Below are 17,589 nucleotides of genomic sequence, written 5' to 3' on the forward strand. Positions count from 1 at the left end.
GCTACAAGCAGTTGGTTCTGCCTGTGGGGCTCAACCCTGGGCTTCTGAACTCAGAAGGTTTATGGTCAGCAAAGTGACTGAGATCCACTGAAAAATCTGTTCCAAAAACTGTGCAATTCATATAAGTAATGAAGAAAACACAAACGTAAAATATTTAGGGACCAGAACTCAAATTATCCTCAAAAATCTCTGTTCATGGTGACTTATTTTAAGATCACTAACAGCACACACAAAGAATTAATTATACAGAACACTGAAGAGTCCAAACCTGGTACAAAGCAAGAGTGTGTCCATATCTCTGGAGTGGCCCTTTGGATACAGGTACTACATTCCATATACTGCTTTCCAGATTGTAGCTAGAAGAGAAATAGAAAAGGAAACATTTTCAAGCTGCAGAGGAAATAGAGGAGATTGTATGTTCATACTAACTGCTGTTTGGCAGACTTGATCAATCCCTGCTTATCTGACATGGTAATTTGTTGGCAGCAATAACATCATTGCATTGCATTGAACTACTGCAACAGTGCACTAATGTGTGACAGTGCATTAAACATTCCTCAAGCAAAACAGGAGCAGCTCCTTAAGGCACCCAACAATCTCAGAAAATAGGAGTAATTAACAAAAATCACAAGACTTGTTGTTCTGTTATCAGCCATGTAAAAAACCCCACCCCACTAAACTGCTCATGCCACATGCTTTTGCACCACTTTGAAAACCTGTAACTGGACACTCTCTGAACTATATGGTTGTTTTTAATTGCCATTATATTTTAATTAACAATTAATCATGACACAACATTAGGGATGAGAGGTAAAAAAATAAATTATAAAGGTAGAAAATAAAAATCCAGAAGAGGGTGGGATTTGTTTTGGATGATTGCACCCATGTGGAAGAAAGCAAGAGGTAGACAAAAACAGGAGAAGTAAACATGCTGATGATATGCAAATAAATATATCCTAACATTTGCATTTGCTACATTTAGGGCCTCTACATGTGAAGTTACCATCCAAATCACCTGGGTACTATTTACAGCTGCTTCAACTTTGTTTTCAATAGGTGGTCAAATACACATCCATACAAACTGCCCCAAGTATAAAAAAGTGGAATACAGGTGACCTGCCTTACCCTACTGGCATGGCACCAGCAGGAGAAGTGCAAGCCCTAAATACAAGTCTCCTGTAATCACAAACTGACATCAATAACAGAGATGGCTTTCAAGATGTACTGTGTGAAAATATCAGCAGGGAATTTCCTTCAATGTTTTATCGCCACAAACCTCTTCATGTTTTTCACAAAACTGAAGTACACATTAATATCACACACAGGTTGATGTTGCCCATATTTCCACATTCTATAATCATAAGAAAACCAAAAGCATAAAATAAGACCATTAATAAAGAATCAAAAAGAGATACAAACCTAAGCTAAATTCCAAGATGGAAGCTCCCTCCCTGGTGAGATGTGTTTCCCCTAAGCCCCATCAGAAAGGACATGCCAAAGGAGGAATCACTTACTTCAACACCATTTGGAAGGAGCTGTAGTTGAAGGTGTATCCACCAATCACCCACATAAACTTCCCGTGCAGCACAGCCTTGTGTGAAGCACGACCCACCGAGGGGCTGAAGGGCTTCACGTTGGGCAGGATCCAGTAAGACTCGGTGGAAGGGACGTTCAAAGAACAATCTGGACCTGTTTTGTAAACAAATGTGCAGTTTGTACAATCTGTTAGACGGGGATGTTAAAGCCAATAAAGCAGAAACAGGGGAGGCTTAATTACAGATGTCAGGATTGCTCATTCTGATAAAATATGGTGAGCACTTTTATGTTTAACAGATGCTCAGTGAAAAAATTGACAACATGGGATGTCAATCTAATTGAAAGCGTTAGATTAGCTCAAATAATAACAATTCATTTCCGCATTCTTCTCAGAAAACAGACTATGAGTCACAAATTGAAAGAAAGGCTCAAAGCATCACATTTTTAAATGACCTGTCATTTAGGGCTAAAACTTTTAGCACTCTTTGGTACCTCTGGAGAAAAACTATACTGTATTTGAACCAGAATAAGCGTATATAAAAGCAAATAACACCATAGTAAATTAAGTTACAATATGTTTTATACTATATTAAACACTAGAAATAAAAATTTGCTCTTTGCCAATGCCATTCTGCATCATTTTTCAAGAGGAAAATACACTACCAAGTGCTTTACCAAAAAAATGATTTGAATATTTAGATTTCATAACTCTTTATAGACCATTCTACAAAGCCACCAAGCCCACAGCTATGTATTATTTTCAAATGTATTTCAATCATTTTTGTCAAACAAAGAAAAGTCAGTAAAATGCATAATTTTTTTTAGTTATAGGACAGTTACAATCATGAACAGCAGAATTAATTTTTTATTTGTTCTGTAATAACAAAAGTGTGATCTCTACATCATCAGTTCATGCTCCAGATCTCATTTGAAATCTGAATATATATATATATATATATGTATATATATATATATATAAAACTAGTGGAGGGCCTCTGAAGAACCACAGAACAAGTTCTTGTCTGACCATGTGACTGAAAAATAAAATAATACACAAAATTCAACACAATTAAATTGAAAACCAAGCAAGGTGCATTTTAGGATCATCATTTTAGGGCAGCTCATGAAAATATTACATCACCACTCAGCAATCATCAATAAAAAAACCACATCAGAATAGAGGATACTGTTAGTCAGCTGCAGAAATCTGTGGTTTGTGTAGCCTTAGGAAACTGTGTCCTACTGAAAAAGAAGACATTAGTACTGGAAACTCTTTACAGGAGATTAATAAGGATGTTCCAATTACAGAAACCACTGAATTCCTTTGAACTACTGACTTTTTCGCTTGCACAAAAAGAAAATTTGGAAGTGAATAATAAATGTCAGTAAAATAAATGATAGAGAGAGGATAGATATGAAGAGTCCACAGTATCTCTCAATATAAAGATCTGGGACTTATGAAATGCAGCTTGAAGAAGTCATGTTCAAAACAAACAAGGGGAGACAGTTCTTCATGCAAAAAGTATCAGATCTCTTTGGCAAGGATACTCCCCTGGCAAAGGATGCTCTGGATGCAAAGATTTACACGTGTCAAGGAGAGACCAGACACAATTTTAGAAGAGAGAGCTGCAGAAGTTTCCTAAGTAAGCTAAATAAGTAATCTACATCAAGTTTCTCATTTTAAAACATTATCTTGGGGGAATGGGAGCACAGGGAAATTATGTTTTTCCAATTTTTATTGTAATTTTGGGGGCAACTTGTTACAATTATTTCCTATACACAACAACCAGGCATCCAATCTGTATCAAACCAGCTGTCAACTTTTCCTAGTACACTACAGAAGAATGATGTCCACTTGTATCCAAATTACCTTCCATTCACTAAATGATGGAGACACTCAATTCCCATAGTTCATTATACCTTCTCCTCAGAAAAGATTAATGGTATTTGAATGAGGTCTAATGAGAGCATGAACAATTCAGTATATTATTTCTTAAGCATTAATAATTGATACTGCAATAGAGTTGTAACCTCAGCAAAATCGTGATTTGGTAAATCACTGGAGGAAACACTCAATTTGAATATAAAAGGGCTTTAAAGTAAACAATTGATTAAGCATTCTTTGATCTGGGAAGAGCTAAAAATGATGGAAAAGGTGCCTGAAGTCAGGAGGAGCAGCTCAGTCTCGCTCTGTGTCACCGGGAGCGATGGCGCGGCCAGCAGTGCCCCCTGGTGGCGAGAGGTGAGCACAGCAAGGATCCCTGCGGCACAGCCGGACTGAGCAGCCTGGCGCTGATTGCAGGGAGATGAACACAAGAAAAGCTCCTAACGCCAATGTAATTAAAAATCTTAACCAGATAGGTGCTGGGAAAAATGTCACAGACAAGCTCCTTCCAGCCCCGGTGCTTTGTCAAAACTGAGCGATAGGAAAGGTGAGACAGAAAGCAGAAAGACCAGTGAGTCACAGAGTCACAGAAAGGCTCAGGTTGGCAGGAGCCTTAGAGATCATCTAGCTCCAAACTCACTGCCATGGGCAAGGACTTAGCACCTTATCCATTAATTGGTACAAAAATGGAATATATAACTGCAAAAATGCAAAACAATAGAATTATACTGGCCTCTACCAAAACGTCATTTAAAAAGCAAATTCTTTTGTATGGCTATTGCTTTATGAAAGCAAGGTAAATGTAGGACTTCTAAATATCATTTATAGATTTTCCTACTTGAATACATATAACATTATTTCAGCAAAAATACATATTCTCTTCAGAAACATCACTTTCACTAAATACATGCCTTTTGTGCAACAGAGAGCACTACAGCAGCAGAACAAAGATAATGAAAAATATGTTTTGTTACATTTTATGCAAATATGATTTTTCTCCATTCATTTAAAATTGAATTTCTTTCTTATCTTCCTAATGTGTCAGTCAATCCACTGGAGTAGGGGGTGAAAAAACGCTTTAAAAACAGCAAACAACTTTATAAACCTGAACTGGAAGTAAATTATGTTATCCTCTAAGGTAAGAAAAAATTCTATAGGTTTAAAAAAAGTGATTTATCCCCACCACACAAGACAAAGAATCTAATTTCTATTTATTGAGGACTTTCATGAAAAGCCAAAGTAACAATCTGTTCCAGTAGTTTAAGTCATAAGATCAATTTCCACCTAATGACTAAACATCATCTATTGCCTTCAAACCAAATTTTTTTCCTTTGGGATCACAGGAGAGAAAACTGAAAGTATTGACGTGTTGAATATAAATTTCACAGTGCTCTTCATACAATCTAATCAAAGCGATTTAAAAAGTATTTGTTGTTTATTCTGGTTTTGTTTCTCTGATCATGTGAGTTGAGAATTATTACTTTAACATAATTTGTCAACCACCAGGACTCCCAGTCAGCCCAGTTGTGCTGGAATGGCTCACTAATTCCTTCTAGGCATTCTAAGAGCAGGTATACCCCTGTATCCCCACACTGCCCCTGCTCCTGCTTTCTTTTTCCTTCCAAAACCAGGTGCTCATCTCTGAAAACACACACTTGTATCCTTTCTGTTCTAAAACATTCAGGCACAGCAGTCCAAAATCTCAGATTTCAGATCTGTGAGCATTTGGCTCTTTCCAGTGCTGCAACATCCACACTGCACATACTGATTTCTCCCATCCTGCAAACAGTCTTGCTGAAAATGAGCCTCAATGGCAGGCAGAGAGATGCTGGTGAGGTGTCCAGCTAAAGCAGGAGAGCAGCTAGCTGTTGCAGGACTCAGGCTGCTCCAGGAATGACACAGAAATCCTAATGCACACAAGCTGATGCAGCTCTTGAAATATGAGTGCTGTTATTTGGCCCTGTTTGTTTTCTCAGCCTCTGGTAGACACCACATGAGATTTGTCATCTTAAAGAATAACAAGTTTTGCTTCTCACTCTCTAAAAGAAGCTTTTCAGATCAGCCATAGCTGACAACATCCTTTGGACTAGCGATTTTGAGACTCCATGCTAATGGCAGCAAGGTACCAAGCTCCAACATCTCTGCTAACAACTTCTAGAAAACTTCACAGCTCTAAGACAAAAGCCTCCTTCCTATTCCCAAATTATGTGTTGAGGGCTAGCTTATCCCAGCTTTTCTTCTGCAAGTGTTGATATCATTGGACTTAAAGGCCTGGTCTGTCTGTACTCCCCACAAATGTTCACAAGCAGCTACACTCTTCTTCCCTCCCAGCCTTGATTTTACTTGTTTATGCAAACCATACTCTGTTAGCACCTTCCACAGCCCTGACCATCCCAATGGTTCTCCCTCTGAGTCTGTTTCTATTTGTCTCCATAAAACTGTAGTAACAAAACATGAAGCACGCTACTGATGCTTTCATATATTTAACTGGAGTTTGTGACTGATCATCCTTCCAGTGCACTTGGCTCTTTACAGCCTAGAGTCTGCAGAGTATGTAAAATTAATAATGTTAATTAGTTCATGTTCTAATTGAGATAGACAAGCAAGTTTTCTCCCATGTCCCTTTCCATGCTTCAATCCAAGATTATAAAACAAATTCTTAATACTCTTAGTCTCTAAATGCATTAATTTACAATTTATACTGAAGTAATTACATCCTACACATTACTTAAAGACTGCTTTAAAGGAAATTCTGGTTCTCCTTCATATTTAAAGTAGCTTCCATCTTTGAATCACCAGATTTCATTAGCACCCACATAGGTAGATTATAAAAATTATGTAACAATATCCATCCCAAGATCAGCCTCTAAGCTGCACTGATATCCTTCCACCCTCAGCTACTTGTTCAGCACACTCACATTTCACACTGAAGCAGCTGAGTCCCCTCTCTCTTCCCTTATGTATGCACAGCACTCTTCAGTTTCAATGATTTCCTGTCATCAGATGCTGAGGTTCAGAAAAAATATATTGCATTTTCATGTTGATTTTCTTACAGACTATCTTTGTATGAACTACATTGATAAATTCAGATTTCAACTGTGTTGTTATTAATCACAGTGTATGTTTAATTATTTCTTCCCTCAAATTACGGTCTAGAACTCTACACGGTGCTGAAATTAAGCTAACAAGTTTTCTCTTGCTTCCTAATCTCAAATGAAGGTAATACAGATAATAAACTAAATTTACTATTTTACCTTAGCAGGGAGATCAGCACTATCTTCTTGTGTTCAGGACAGAGTTTTACGTGGGATCATTATTTTAATCAAATGTTTACATGGTCTATTTTACTACATTTAAGTGTATTTGTTTTAAAGAAATATTTAGGTCATAGATTTACTTTAAATGGATTACATTTTTCATTGAAACTCTCAAATAGCAGGGGACTCTCTTCCTAAATCTCATCCTAATTAGACATAAAAAGCATTATCAACCCCTTTAATGCAGCCATTTAGTGAAACGAATCAAATAAATTCTGCTAAATTTGCTTTTGCTAATTGTCAAATGACACCATAAAGGTATTTAAAACTGAAGCTGGCTCTTCGTTTACCTGTGATGTTCTTTCTCTTGCAATAAGGACACTTGATTATTCTTACATAATTTTCAGACACTAAATTTCTAATTATGATAGCTGTATTTTGTTCACAAATTGCACAAAGTCCTCTAAGGACATTTGACAAATTGTTAAATTCCATCTGAAGACGAAACTGAAGAACATTTCCAGTATATAGGAAATGATCATTCATTTTTAAACAACTCCTTCCTACCAATTCTATAGATGTAACATTTTCTTAGACAACCCTCATTGCTATGACCAACATTAAAAAAATCTATAGGAGGGCAGAAATTGGATTTTAACTTAAAACTGAGGGACAAAAATATTCCTTGGATATGTGTCTTTATGTGCATATACAGTATAAATGCACATGTATTTAAGAGGACATTTCCTAGACTGTAAAACTGCAGTTTCTCCTTTCTAAATTGATACTTGGCCAGGAGACAACCTGAGAAACTGAAACAAAGAGGGCATTGTCACAGGGCAAAACAGTTATAAAAACCTGCTCCTACTTTCTTCTTCCTTCCAAAAACAGGTCCTCATCTCTGAAAACACACACTTGTATCCTTTCTGTTTTAGAACATCCAGGCACAGCAGTCCAAAATCTCAGATTTCAGATCTGTGAGCATTTGCCTCCTTCCAGTGCTGCATTTCAACTGCTGCTGCCTAAGCCTACATCCCAAACCTTCTCCATCAGTTTCACTAAACCAGCAGCACAGCTTTGCCAAATCTCAATGATGAGGAATAAGGCAGGCCAAACTAGAGAGTGTGACATCAAAGCTTCCACTGAAGCAGTGGCAACAAACTCAGCTCCAGTGAGACCTGGATATAGACAGATGTTGACAGAGTAGTTCTGGCCATACTCAAGATGCTGTTAGAATAAATGCCATAGTACCAAGCAAGCAAAACACTGATTTTACACTGCAGTAGTCACAGCTCCTTTTATACTTTCATTGTTTACTCTTCTCCTTACATAAAGGCTCATTTTTCCCTAGAGAGATGTTATAAAATTCAAGCTGCCTGAATTGCTAATGGACTTATTTCAAAGTTAATTAGTTTAATTTCAGAATCTGGTCTTCTGCTATATCTCTATCTGCTAGGAGCAGATCTGTAGGGAGAATCAACTATCTACACATGTTACAGAAATGTTATTGGTGTTCTAACTTCAGATTAGGGCTGGAGGGCTGTTTGTGGCTGGTGTGCCTTGTGTGCAGCCCTAGAGCTCATCTTTTGGTGTAGTTTTGGTGTAGTTTCGGTGTAGTTTCTTCTAAAGGGAATACACTTCCTTTGTTTCAAGATGTTTCACTATGCAATCCAAAACACAATACCCATGAAGGATCAGATTTGTTTTGAAGGTAGCCCACTGATCCTTTTAAAGGCTAATTTAAATACACTCTGTAATTCCTCCCTGCTGGATTCCCCTTTTTATTGCAGTGCTGATGTTCAATGATATCAAAGTATCAATAAAGTTTCTCTTAAATTCAATAGAGCCTTCAAATCTGTTTTTTTCCCTGTCTACACCCAGTAGTTAGCAATGTTTTCAGCATGTTCAAAGATAGTCCACTTAACCCTCTAAAAAATGTGGAACTGTTTGCTATCCTTCCAGTCATTCTATATTTTTACACCTGCCACAGAAATTTTAATTGTTTGGAAATCTTTCTGCTCCTTTACAGCCTGAAACAATCCAAAACAAAGCATTCCTGGTATCAAAGAGAATTTTCTGGCTGTGAAAACATATTCAGCAAGAGCATCTTTCTATAAACTTCTTAAATAGGTCAAACAGTGAAACAGTCACCACTTCTGTCTCAGCCAAGTCCCCATTACACTTTTACATGCGCCTAGCAGAGAAAGAGTGAGCAAGTCAGTAGTTTGAAGGCATATTTTTTCCACTCTAAATTACATCCACAGCATTTTATAAACAGGCATTGACATATTCTGCTAAATAATACTGAGACTGACTACCCAGGAATGGGACAGTGTAATGTGTCAGAACAGAACTATATAGAATGTGTAGAATTCATAAAGGAAATACTCCTTAGGAATAAGTTCAGACTCCCTTATGTTGATTGAATATTTTAAATTAACCAAATTTTGTGTAAATACTATTTTTTTCTTGTATGACACCAACCACCCCACAAATATTTAAAATTACTAGCATTATTAAAAAATACTTTGATTTTATAAATACATTCAACCAGTTCATGTTTTGTTAAATGCAATTTCTGTCAAAAATTATGTCAAGTATTTGCTTTTAAAGTCTCGATGTTTTATTGAGGCTTTATTCTTATATTTGTACAACTAGCAGCCAGCTGCAAGTTATCTACAAGATCCTTTCATTACATTGCACAAGAAATATCTAATAATGAGAGGACCCTACTTTTGACTCCAAAAAATTATTCCATCCCAAAGAATAGCCAAAAGTATTCTCTTTTCTCAGAATATTTGTTTTAAATGTGAAATGTTCTTCAGAGCTGCTCCTTCCACAGTAACCACAAGATGTCACCATTGTAAAAGACAAACTCCATGCCATTAAATAGGACTTTCAGGGATTTATGCTCTGAATCTTGGGTTCTAATCATTACACATCTAAATCAATGCAGTTCAATGATTTTTTTTTAATACAGGTACTAAAGTTACTCAAAAAAACATAAAAAGAAAATGGTAGTAAAAAATGAAGCATAAAATTGTCTGCAAAAGCACACAGATCAAGACCCTTCAGCCACTTGGTTTGAATTACCAAACACAAGAAAACTTTGTCAGACAGCAAGAGAAAAATTTATTATTCCAGCATCGCAGATAAATCACACAGAAGATACTATCAGTGTAGAAACTACAGAGAATATAGGCATAAATAAATCAAGAAAAAAAGAAGAAAGCAGTCTCCTAGAGAGCTTAAGGAAAGTTTGGTATTTAGTATGGGAAAACTATGATGTATCCAAGCCAGCTCATCTGTGACGGAATTCTTAAAAATAAATTGAAATCTATGTATGTTCAGTGAAAATCCAAGGAGCAACGAAGCAATTTATCTTTATATAATCCTATGCACTGTAGGAAAGAGTGAGAAGCTAGTATGTACAGAAATGCTAGGTGAAAGGAAAGTACTAGCAGTGGAAGTTGGATTTTTCATTTTATTTTGTGCTCAAAACTCCTAACTAAGTTTATAGTACTGTATCTGAAGGCACAGCCTAAAACGCATCTCCAAAGATTTGCGACATTTCCCCGTTTTGTACACAGCGATCTGACAATGCAAGGAGCCCATGAACAAATAAAATAGCAATAAAAGGGTGATATTCTTGCTGCAAATTCTATTCACAGCTTCTGGACAGAGATTAAGCCTTCAGGATCTTTTTGCACACTACAGTCCTATAAGGTTTTAAAACACTCAGTAATAAGTCTACACTGTTTCCATTCAGTGACCATATTGCTAAACCACTTCCCTTCTGTGGGTGCACTGACTGCCTTTTAATGAACAGCTCATTAATTATTGAGAAGGGAAATGTATTAAATCTCATCACGGCTGTAGAGTAATAGGTGTAACAGCTAATAGGAGTTAAAAAGTCATTTCCTTCAACATGCCAAAAGAAACAGCAATAAAACAGAAGTAGAGACAGGAAGTCATGGAGAGGGCATATCAGCTAAGCAATCTGAAGGTATTTTAATATTTCTGTTAAGAGAAGAATGGCAATTTCTATGCATAGCAAGCTAATCTAATTGAGATTTGTAATAGAAGTGGTAAACGATAAAAACAAAAATCCGCAAGCATCTAGCATAATTATAGTAAGTGAATTAAACATTTAGGATCTTAAATAATTTATCTGTAATGAGAAACAATGATTTATGGTACTGGGAGTAAATCTGCAGCATATGTTTACAGTACATCCATTAGTCTACACAGACTCTTGTACCATTATAACAAAGCAGGTTACCTCCTTTTTCATTGAGAGGCTGATACAAATAATACCCAACAAAAACCAAAGAATGGATACTTACTTCAGGAAACACTACAAATACAATGTGATCATGTGACATTCAAAGAGGGGGAAGAACATCAAATCTAGCCAGACACCAAACCAAGAAAAGCTCACCTTGCCAGCTGTCGTTGCAAACACACAGCTTCTCTCCTGTCAAGTCACAGTAGCCATGATCTGGGCTGCCACAGTTGGCTTTACAGTATGGAATATCACAGGCCTCTCCTTTCCAGTACTTGTCACACTCACAGTACACCCGGCTCGGTACAGACAGACTGGTTGTGCACTTTCCATGTTCTGAGCAGTTATTAGGGCAAGAGTTAATTCTGGAAAAAAAAAGTAAGATAAGGAAAATGATGACCTACGAGCTGATGACTGATGACTGTGGTTTTATCTGACAGTACTCCAACAGTATTTGTTAGACAAAATACGTTTTACCCTGAAGAATTTCTATGTGTTGATAAAACACAAGCTTAATGATGATTTTACAGGCAAACAAGATCACAAGGTGTTGACCCAGTCTTACACACAAAGTCTGAGATGCACTCAGGATCACAAATACCTTGCACTGCAACAAGAAGTACTGACATTAAGCAGAAGGACATGACCTGCCTGGGCAAATCACCACCTCCTTTTCTCCTGTGTTCCAGTATAAGCACTTAGTCTCTTCAAATGCTTGTTATCTCTAGGAACAACCACACTGGAAGTGACTGAGCTTAAACTCTCCATCACAGGCATACTGTTAAAGGGTTTTGTTGAGTAGCTTTTGTCCATACTATAAACAGTATGCCTAACATCTCGGGAGAATAAAAGACGGAAAAACAAGTAAGGAAAAATACAAGATGGCTAATATCCTGAAACTAGTTACAGGTAGCACTTCATGGTCTGAATCTTTAATAAAAGAGCCAACTTAACTCTCCAGTCCAAGATACAAAACCAGGAGATTTTAGGCTGAAAGAAGTCTGTGACTGCTATGGGAGTAGGCATTTCTGTGATATATCCTACCAAACACTGAGATCATAGGCAACTGGACTGCAAAACTAAGCAAAGTGGCTCCAGAAATGCAAACACCTTGGAGATGAGGGGAGATGGGGGACATGTAATTACGTGGGTCCAAGAGTTTCCATGAACTCAGGCAGTACTTGCCTGATGAAGTCCAAAAGGGGTTTGAAATTTTTTTTTGATGACTCACAGCAAAGGGTTGGTTGAAACTCAGAATAAAGTGCTACTACAAACCTCTGATGATAATACAGACCACTCCCTGTAGGTGTGAGAGACACATACTCTTCATAGCCTTCCTTGTTCGTACTGAATGGAGAAAGAACTGTTAAAAGTTAGCAAAGCATTGTTCAAGGCTGGCCTTTGACAAGATGTAGTTGTGGTAGGACAATCAGGAGACAAGTTTTTGTCATCTAGAGACACACATCTCAAAAGACTGGTCCTGTTACACTGCTAAAATAAAAAATTCCCCATCTGAACTGCAGACACCACGTGGGTTTTGCCTGATAACACACATGGCATTAACAGCTGTATGCTACAGCTGTGAGGATCCTCTCCCCCAGCCTCACAGAATGTGTTCTGCAGGAAGGTGAACAGTTAAGTGTTTCCTGCAGGAGGGATATTAGTTTGAAAGTAGACCATTTCCCACTCCAGCTGGTTCATTAAGGATTCAAACCAAATGAGAAAATTTGGATCAGCAGAATTGGAAGCAAGTTGCCTGACTCCAAGGGACACAGACTTACTCAGACTGTTCTGGAGTAATTACAGTTGTTTGCTGCTGGAACGGCACTTTAGTCACAGATTTTGTGTTTCTCTCTTCCCCAAAATAAAGGAATACAAGTGGTCCATCAAGATGAAGTCAAAAAATAAGGAAGAGGGTAACAGAAGCAGAGTGCAATAAACCAGTGACAGAAACAAAGTTAATGCAGCCATAAAAAGTAATTGTAGGTACTTCTTTATCATAAAAAGTGTTACTGTTGGTTCATTAAAAAAAATATTTTCGAAGTATCCATTGCAATAAAAGACACAGAACACAGTACACAGAATTTCATGAGTTATATATGTAATGGAATTAAAAACTGACAAGTTTTTTCACTTATTTTAAATCTACAGAAAAAATTAGGTAATGATATGCAGCATGCACCACATTACCAAGCAATGGAAGAATGCAGAGCACATACACTCATTTCTTAAGAATGCCAAGTCTTATTGCCGTTTGCTCCCAAGACAAATAAAAAAAGTGTAATAAAAGCTTCAGGGATAACTGAAAAATGTATCTAATTACAATAGAAAGTCTGCCAGGTGATTGCATTTTACTGATGTCAACTGACAAAAATTAAAAATACCCAGCCTTCTAGGCTGCCGTTTCCAACGCAATATATTTAGTGAGGTTTCCCAAACTTTGTATAGCTATTTATTATCTGGTCAAAGGTGGGCAATCTGCTGCAAATTACAGCAATAACCTTCCCACAGACAATTTAACAAGTACTGAGCCAAGAGCAAAAGCTATGGTCAGAAACACAAATAGGAATTTTAAACTAATACAGAATATGACAAAAATACTACATGTTCTTCCAGATAAGAAATGCAGTGCTTGCCAGCACATCCCATTAACTGGTATTTCAGAATCTGAAGGGATTGAGAGAAAGGAACAGGCATATCTTCAACCATGGAAAAACTATCACATGAAGAAACAGGTCCAACAGGATCAAGCAATTCCCTCTTGAACTAAGGCATCCAATATGAAGAGATGTTGAATTGTGTCACATGCACATCCCAAATGAGACAGGAGTTGCAAACAACTGGTGCATGTAAGAAGGAAAAGGCTGAAGTCTGCTGGATGAATCTTTAGAGCTGCTGAAACAGAAAAGAAGGCTGGACAAAAGCAACCATGGTTATATCAGATTAGACTTTGCCATCAGAGAAACTAAAAGACAGACTAATGCAGATAAGATCTACAAAGGCAGAATGCAGACTGAGATGGAAAATGGGAGGGGAAAACAGCTGAGAAGAAGAAAAGAAATGGAATAAAATCTTTGTGGCTGGCACAAAAATCCAAGTGGAATTGCCGGGAAGGTTTCAAAAGCCATAGTACATTCAGCAAGAAAAAGCAAGCAACAGACGATCCTAGATCAAGAGAAGGGAACTGACATGACAGTAGATATAATCTCCCTTCTAGTCCATATGACAGCTATATGTGTTGGATAAACACTGGAGGGGATACATTCTAGTTCCATATGGCATAGGAAAAACACACTCTTGGAATGGCCACGTGACTTCACTCAAAAAATTCATAGTCTATCTCTAGGAGTTTTCCCCCTAACTCACACCTTAATAATTTATTACAAGCCCAGCTCCCTGGTTTTAGACACTTATCACTAAAAATGACTCTTATGCTATTGAAAAACACAAATGTAATTACTCAGCACAAAACTACTTACGAATAAAAAATGTTAAATCCAGTTAGGTTATAAGCAGCATCACTAAAAAAGTGTAGCAATGCATAGCCAGATGTAGTAACTACTTCAGGAACAGTTTCATTTCCACGCACTTCAGGGACTATTAGACCACTGGAAAAGAGAAGCAGAAAAATGTTTTTAAGCGATCTTTGGCATAATTTAAAAAAAAAAAAAAAAAAAAAAAAAAAGGAAAGAGGGAGTTAGGTATTCTGCTGGTTAACTATATGAACAATATGACTCATACATATGATTTAAGTACATCTTTTTCAAAAACAGATCATAAATGTGTATAAAACTTGTCCATTCCTCTGCAAGGTAAGACAGGGGTTTCCAAGGAAAATGCCTGTGTATAAGCACCAACACTCCAGGCAAAAGTAATGGATTTATGCCACAATTATCTAACCAAAACTGTAATGCTTTGGAGTGCATTCTAATACAACTTTACATTCATGTTCCCATAATATTAAGATAAGAAAGCAATCTACTTAACTTATTAAAGCCTCTAATGTCACGTTTTTTTCCCCAATAACTAAAAATACCCATACATGACTATTTGGACTGAAAGTTTAATAAACATACTCACCTAAATACAGCTATTAAAGGTGCATATATTGAATCTCCATCATATACATACATATGGTCCCAACTACATTCTGTGGCAAAGTGATTAAATCTTAATCTTAGTATCGCGTTTGGGCTGAAAAAAAAGAACACTGATGTAAAACATTATTTACAGAATTACTGAGCTCACAAGATAAAGAACTCACAGTAGAATTGATCATGCCAACATAACTCTATTAAAACACTTTGAGTAGTAGCTAAACATTTCAAAGTGTTAAATAAATAAAAGCCAGGGTAAGCAAATATTTCACTTTATCTTAGAAAATTTAAAAATAACATATTCAGTCCAAGACTAATAATCCCTAAAGTTAATAAGAGGTTTAAGTTCACCAGATTTTATCAGTATTCAGAACCACAAACTTAAAACAATTAAAATATCTCATTTTAATGCACTAGCTTTACTTTACAATGTCAGGACTATGAACTTTTAAAGAACCCTTCAAGATAAAATCACCTATATATCCACTTTCCAGTGTTACACTAATTATTGAAAATAAAAATCTTAAAACACCAATTTAAAATTGCAACTAATGTTAGTGCAAGTGCCTGCCTCCTCCCCTCTGCCATTACATGGGAAATGTCACCAGTTTTTGGTTGTGGTCCAAATGGATCTATAAACTTTCTGAAAGAGGAATTTTCACATATCACAAAATTACCATATATATATATATATATATATATTCAATGAAACATGATGATTATTTTCTTTTAGTTTTCCCTGCTACTGATAGGCTTGAGTGCAATTTGTCAGTCAGGAAAACATGGGGTTTTGAGACAGATCCTTTGGAAAGAGCTCTTTGTTTGTTTCTTAAGACAGACTATTATACACATATATGACTTCTTTGTGTATTGACATTTTGCACAGTGTTCCTGGGTTGCTTTATCCTCCCCATCCTGTGCAGCACATTGATTCTTCCAGCTCTGCACTCTACCATCTCCTGAGAACAGGAGGAATGGAGTGAGGAACAGCTTCAAAGCAGAGTTTGCTATGGTCCTGAGGCATGTTTCCACTTTAGCACAGTGCAGTGCAGTGCAAATATTCCTGAGCCAGCCTGAGTAAAAAGACAAGACTGGCTAGGTCAGAAAGATATTCTGCTACTCATATTAAAGCTTCTAGTGAAATGATTTTGAAAACTACCCGTAACTTCAATGCTGTTTTGTTTAAATTACTGTCTGCATATAAGCAGACCAAAATTAGACCAGACACAGCATTTCTGAACTGCAGCAACAGAGTAGATATCTAAGGTAACTGAGATTATGACAACATGGAAATACAGAAGGGGTTCATTTTCTTCTAAAATGTTGGTAGAACTGAGAACTAAAATCAGCAAAATCCTGATCCAAACCCTGGAGGGGGATGGGAATCCCACAGAAATGTAACCAATTTGTGCCATTAACACTTAGACATACTAATGCATTTGCCTCTGTTTCTTCAGGCATGTCTGTGTGTTTCTGTGCTGAAAAATTAGCAACAGGCATGAGACATCTAAACTATAGAAAAAAACTATTTTTAAAATTAATTTCATGAGGAATTGTAGAATGTAAAAGAAAATACTTTATAGAAGCACTAACTTCTGAGAAACACATCACCATATAAGCTTTCTGTACTTGAAGCCATTCCTCATTTATCACTGACATGAGTTAAACAAGATATGTCAGGTAATGAGTTAAATAGTGGAATTCTGTAACTGCTTTTGGAACTTATGTGAAGGTACTCAAACATGCAACAGATTTACCACTGGGTTTTGAGAGCCTGCAGCACTGGCCAAACACCAATGCCAGCCTGATTTTGCCAGCAGTTTGAATGGGAATGGAATTTGGCCAACCCCGAGCAATCCTGAAAATCCCACTACTTTTTTTTTTTAAATTCTATATAATATTTAAACAAAAATAAAACAAACTAACAAAACACCAAAACCATTCACATTGTATCCAGATGAAATTCTACTAGAGGAGTTCTTTTGATCTCTACAACACACGGTACCGAACTGTTAGAAAATTTGAGCTATGAAAATAGATACTTACTATCCTTCAATTAACCATGTACATTTAGTTTTATATTTATAATTTATAGGTCCATCTGTTAAATATCCGGAAGGTTCTGTTAACCTACAAGAGGAAAAACAGTGCTGTAATAAACCACAGACAAAACAACAGAACACACATCATCAACATGCCAATAGAATCTTTGTAGATGGAAAAAAATTGGGAGTAGGAAAAACAGTCAAGTCTCTCTTCACATTTCTCATAACACGGTATACTCATAAAAACTTGAATTCTGATTATTCTGCACCATTGATTTGCTTTCTTCCCCCAGGCATTCACTTGTATTTTCTCTAGTTCAGTAGCAAATAATTTAAACTATTCTTCAGACAAAATGGATCCAAGCCAGTGGAAGGGGGTTTTGTTTAAGAGCATTTTGGTTTGGTTTGCTTATTTGCTTTGCCATTGTCTTACAGCTTACTTCTGAAATTAGACAACACCAGCCATGGGAAAACTCTCCTAGAT

At 36.7% G+C, this 17,589-nt stretch overlaps 1 protein-coding gene across 4 annotated transcripts in view; it reads right to left on the bottom strand.

The window, feature by feature from the left end:
* Window positions 1-17,589, bottom strand: part of ATRNL1 (attractin like 1) — a 431,564-nt gene that overhangs the window by 376,250 nt on the left and 37,725 nt on the right. For all 4 annotated transcript variants that reach the window (XM_085064762.1, XM_085064761.1, XM_085064764.1 and 1 more), the window contains exons 2-7: window positions 17,107-17,190; window positions 15,044-15,157; window positions 14,443-14,571; window positions 11,120-11,328; window positions 1,515-1,689; window positions 269-356 (exon numbers count right to left, since the gene is read on the bottom strand). In XM_085064762.1, coding sequence (XP_084920888.1) covers window positions 269-356; window positions 1,515-1,689; window positions 11,120-11,328; window positions 14,443-14,571; window positions 15,044-15,157; window positions 17,107-17,190 — 799 coding nt within the window. The remainder of the gene's footprint in view (window positions 1-268; window positions 357-1,514; window positions 1,690-11,119; window positions 11,329-14,442; window positions 14,572-15,043; window positions 15,158-17,106; window positions 17,191-17,589) is intronic.

The sequence above is a fragment of the Lichenostomus cassidix genome, chromosome 6 (assembly GCF_008360975.1).
Source record: "Lichenostomus cassidix isolate B80296 chromosome 6, HeHo_3.0, whole genome shotgun sequence".
Classification (NCBI taxonomy): Eukaryota; Metazoa; Chordata; class Aves; order Passeriformes; family Meliphagidae; genus Lichenostomus; species Lichenostomus cassidix.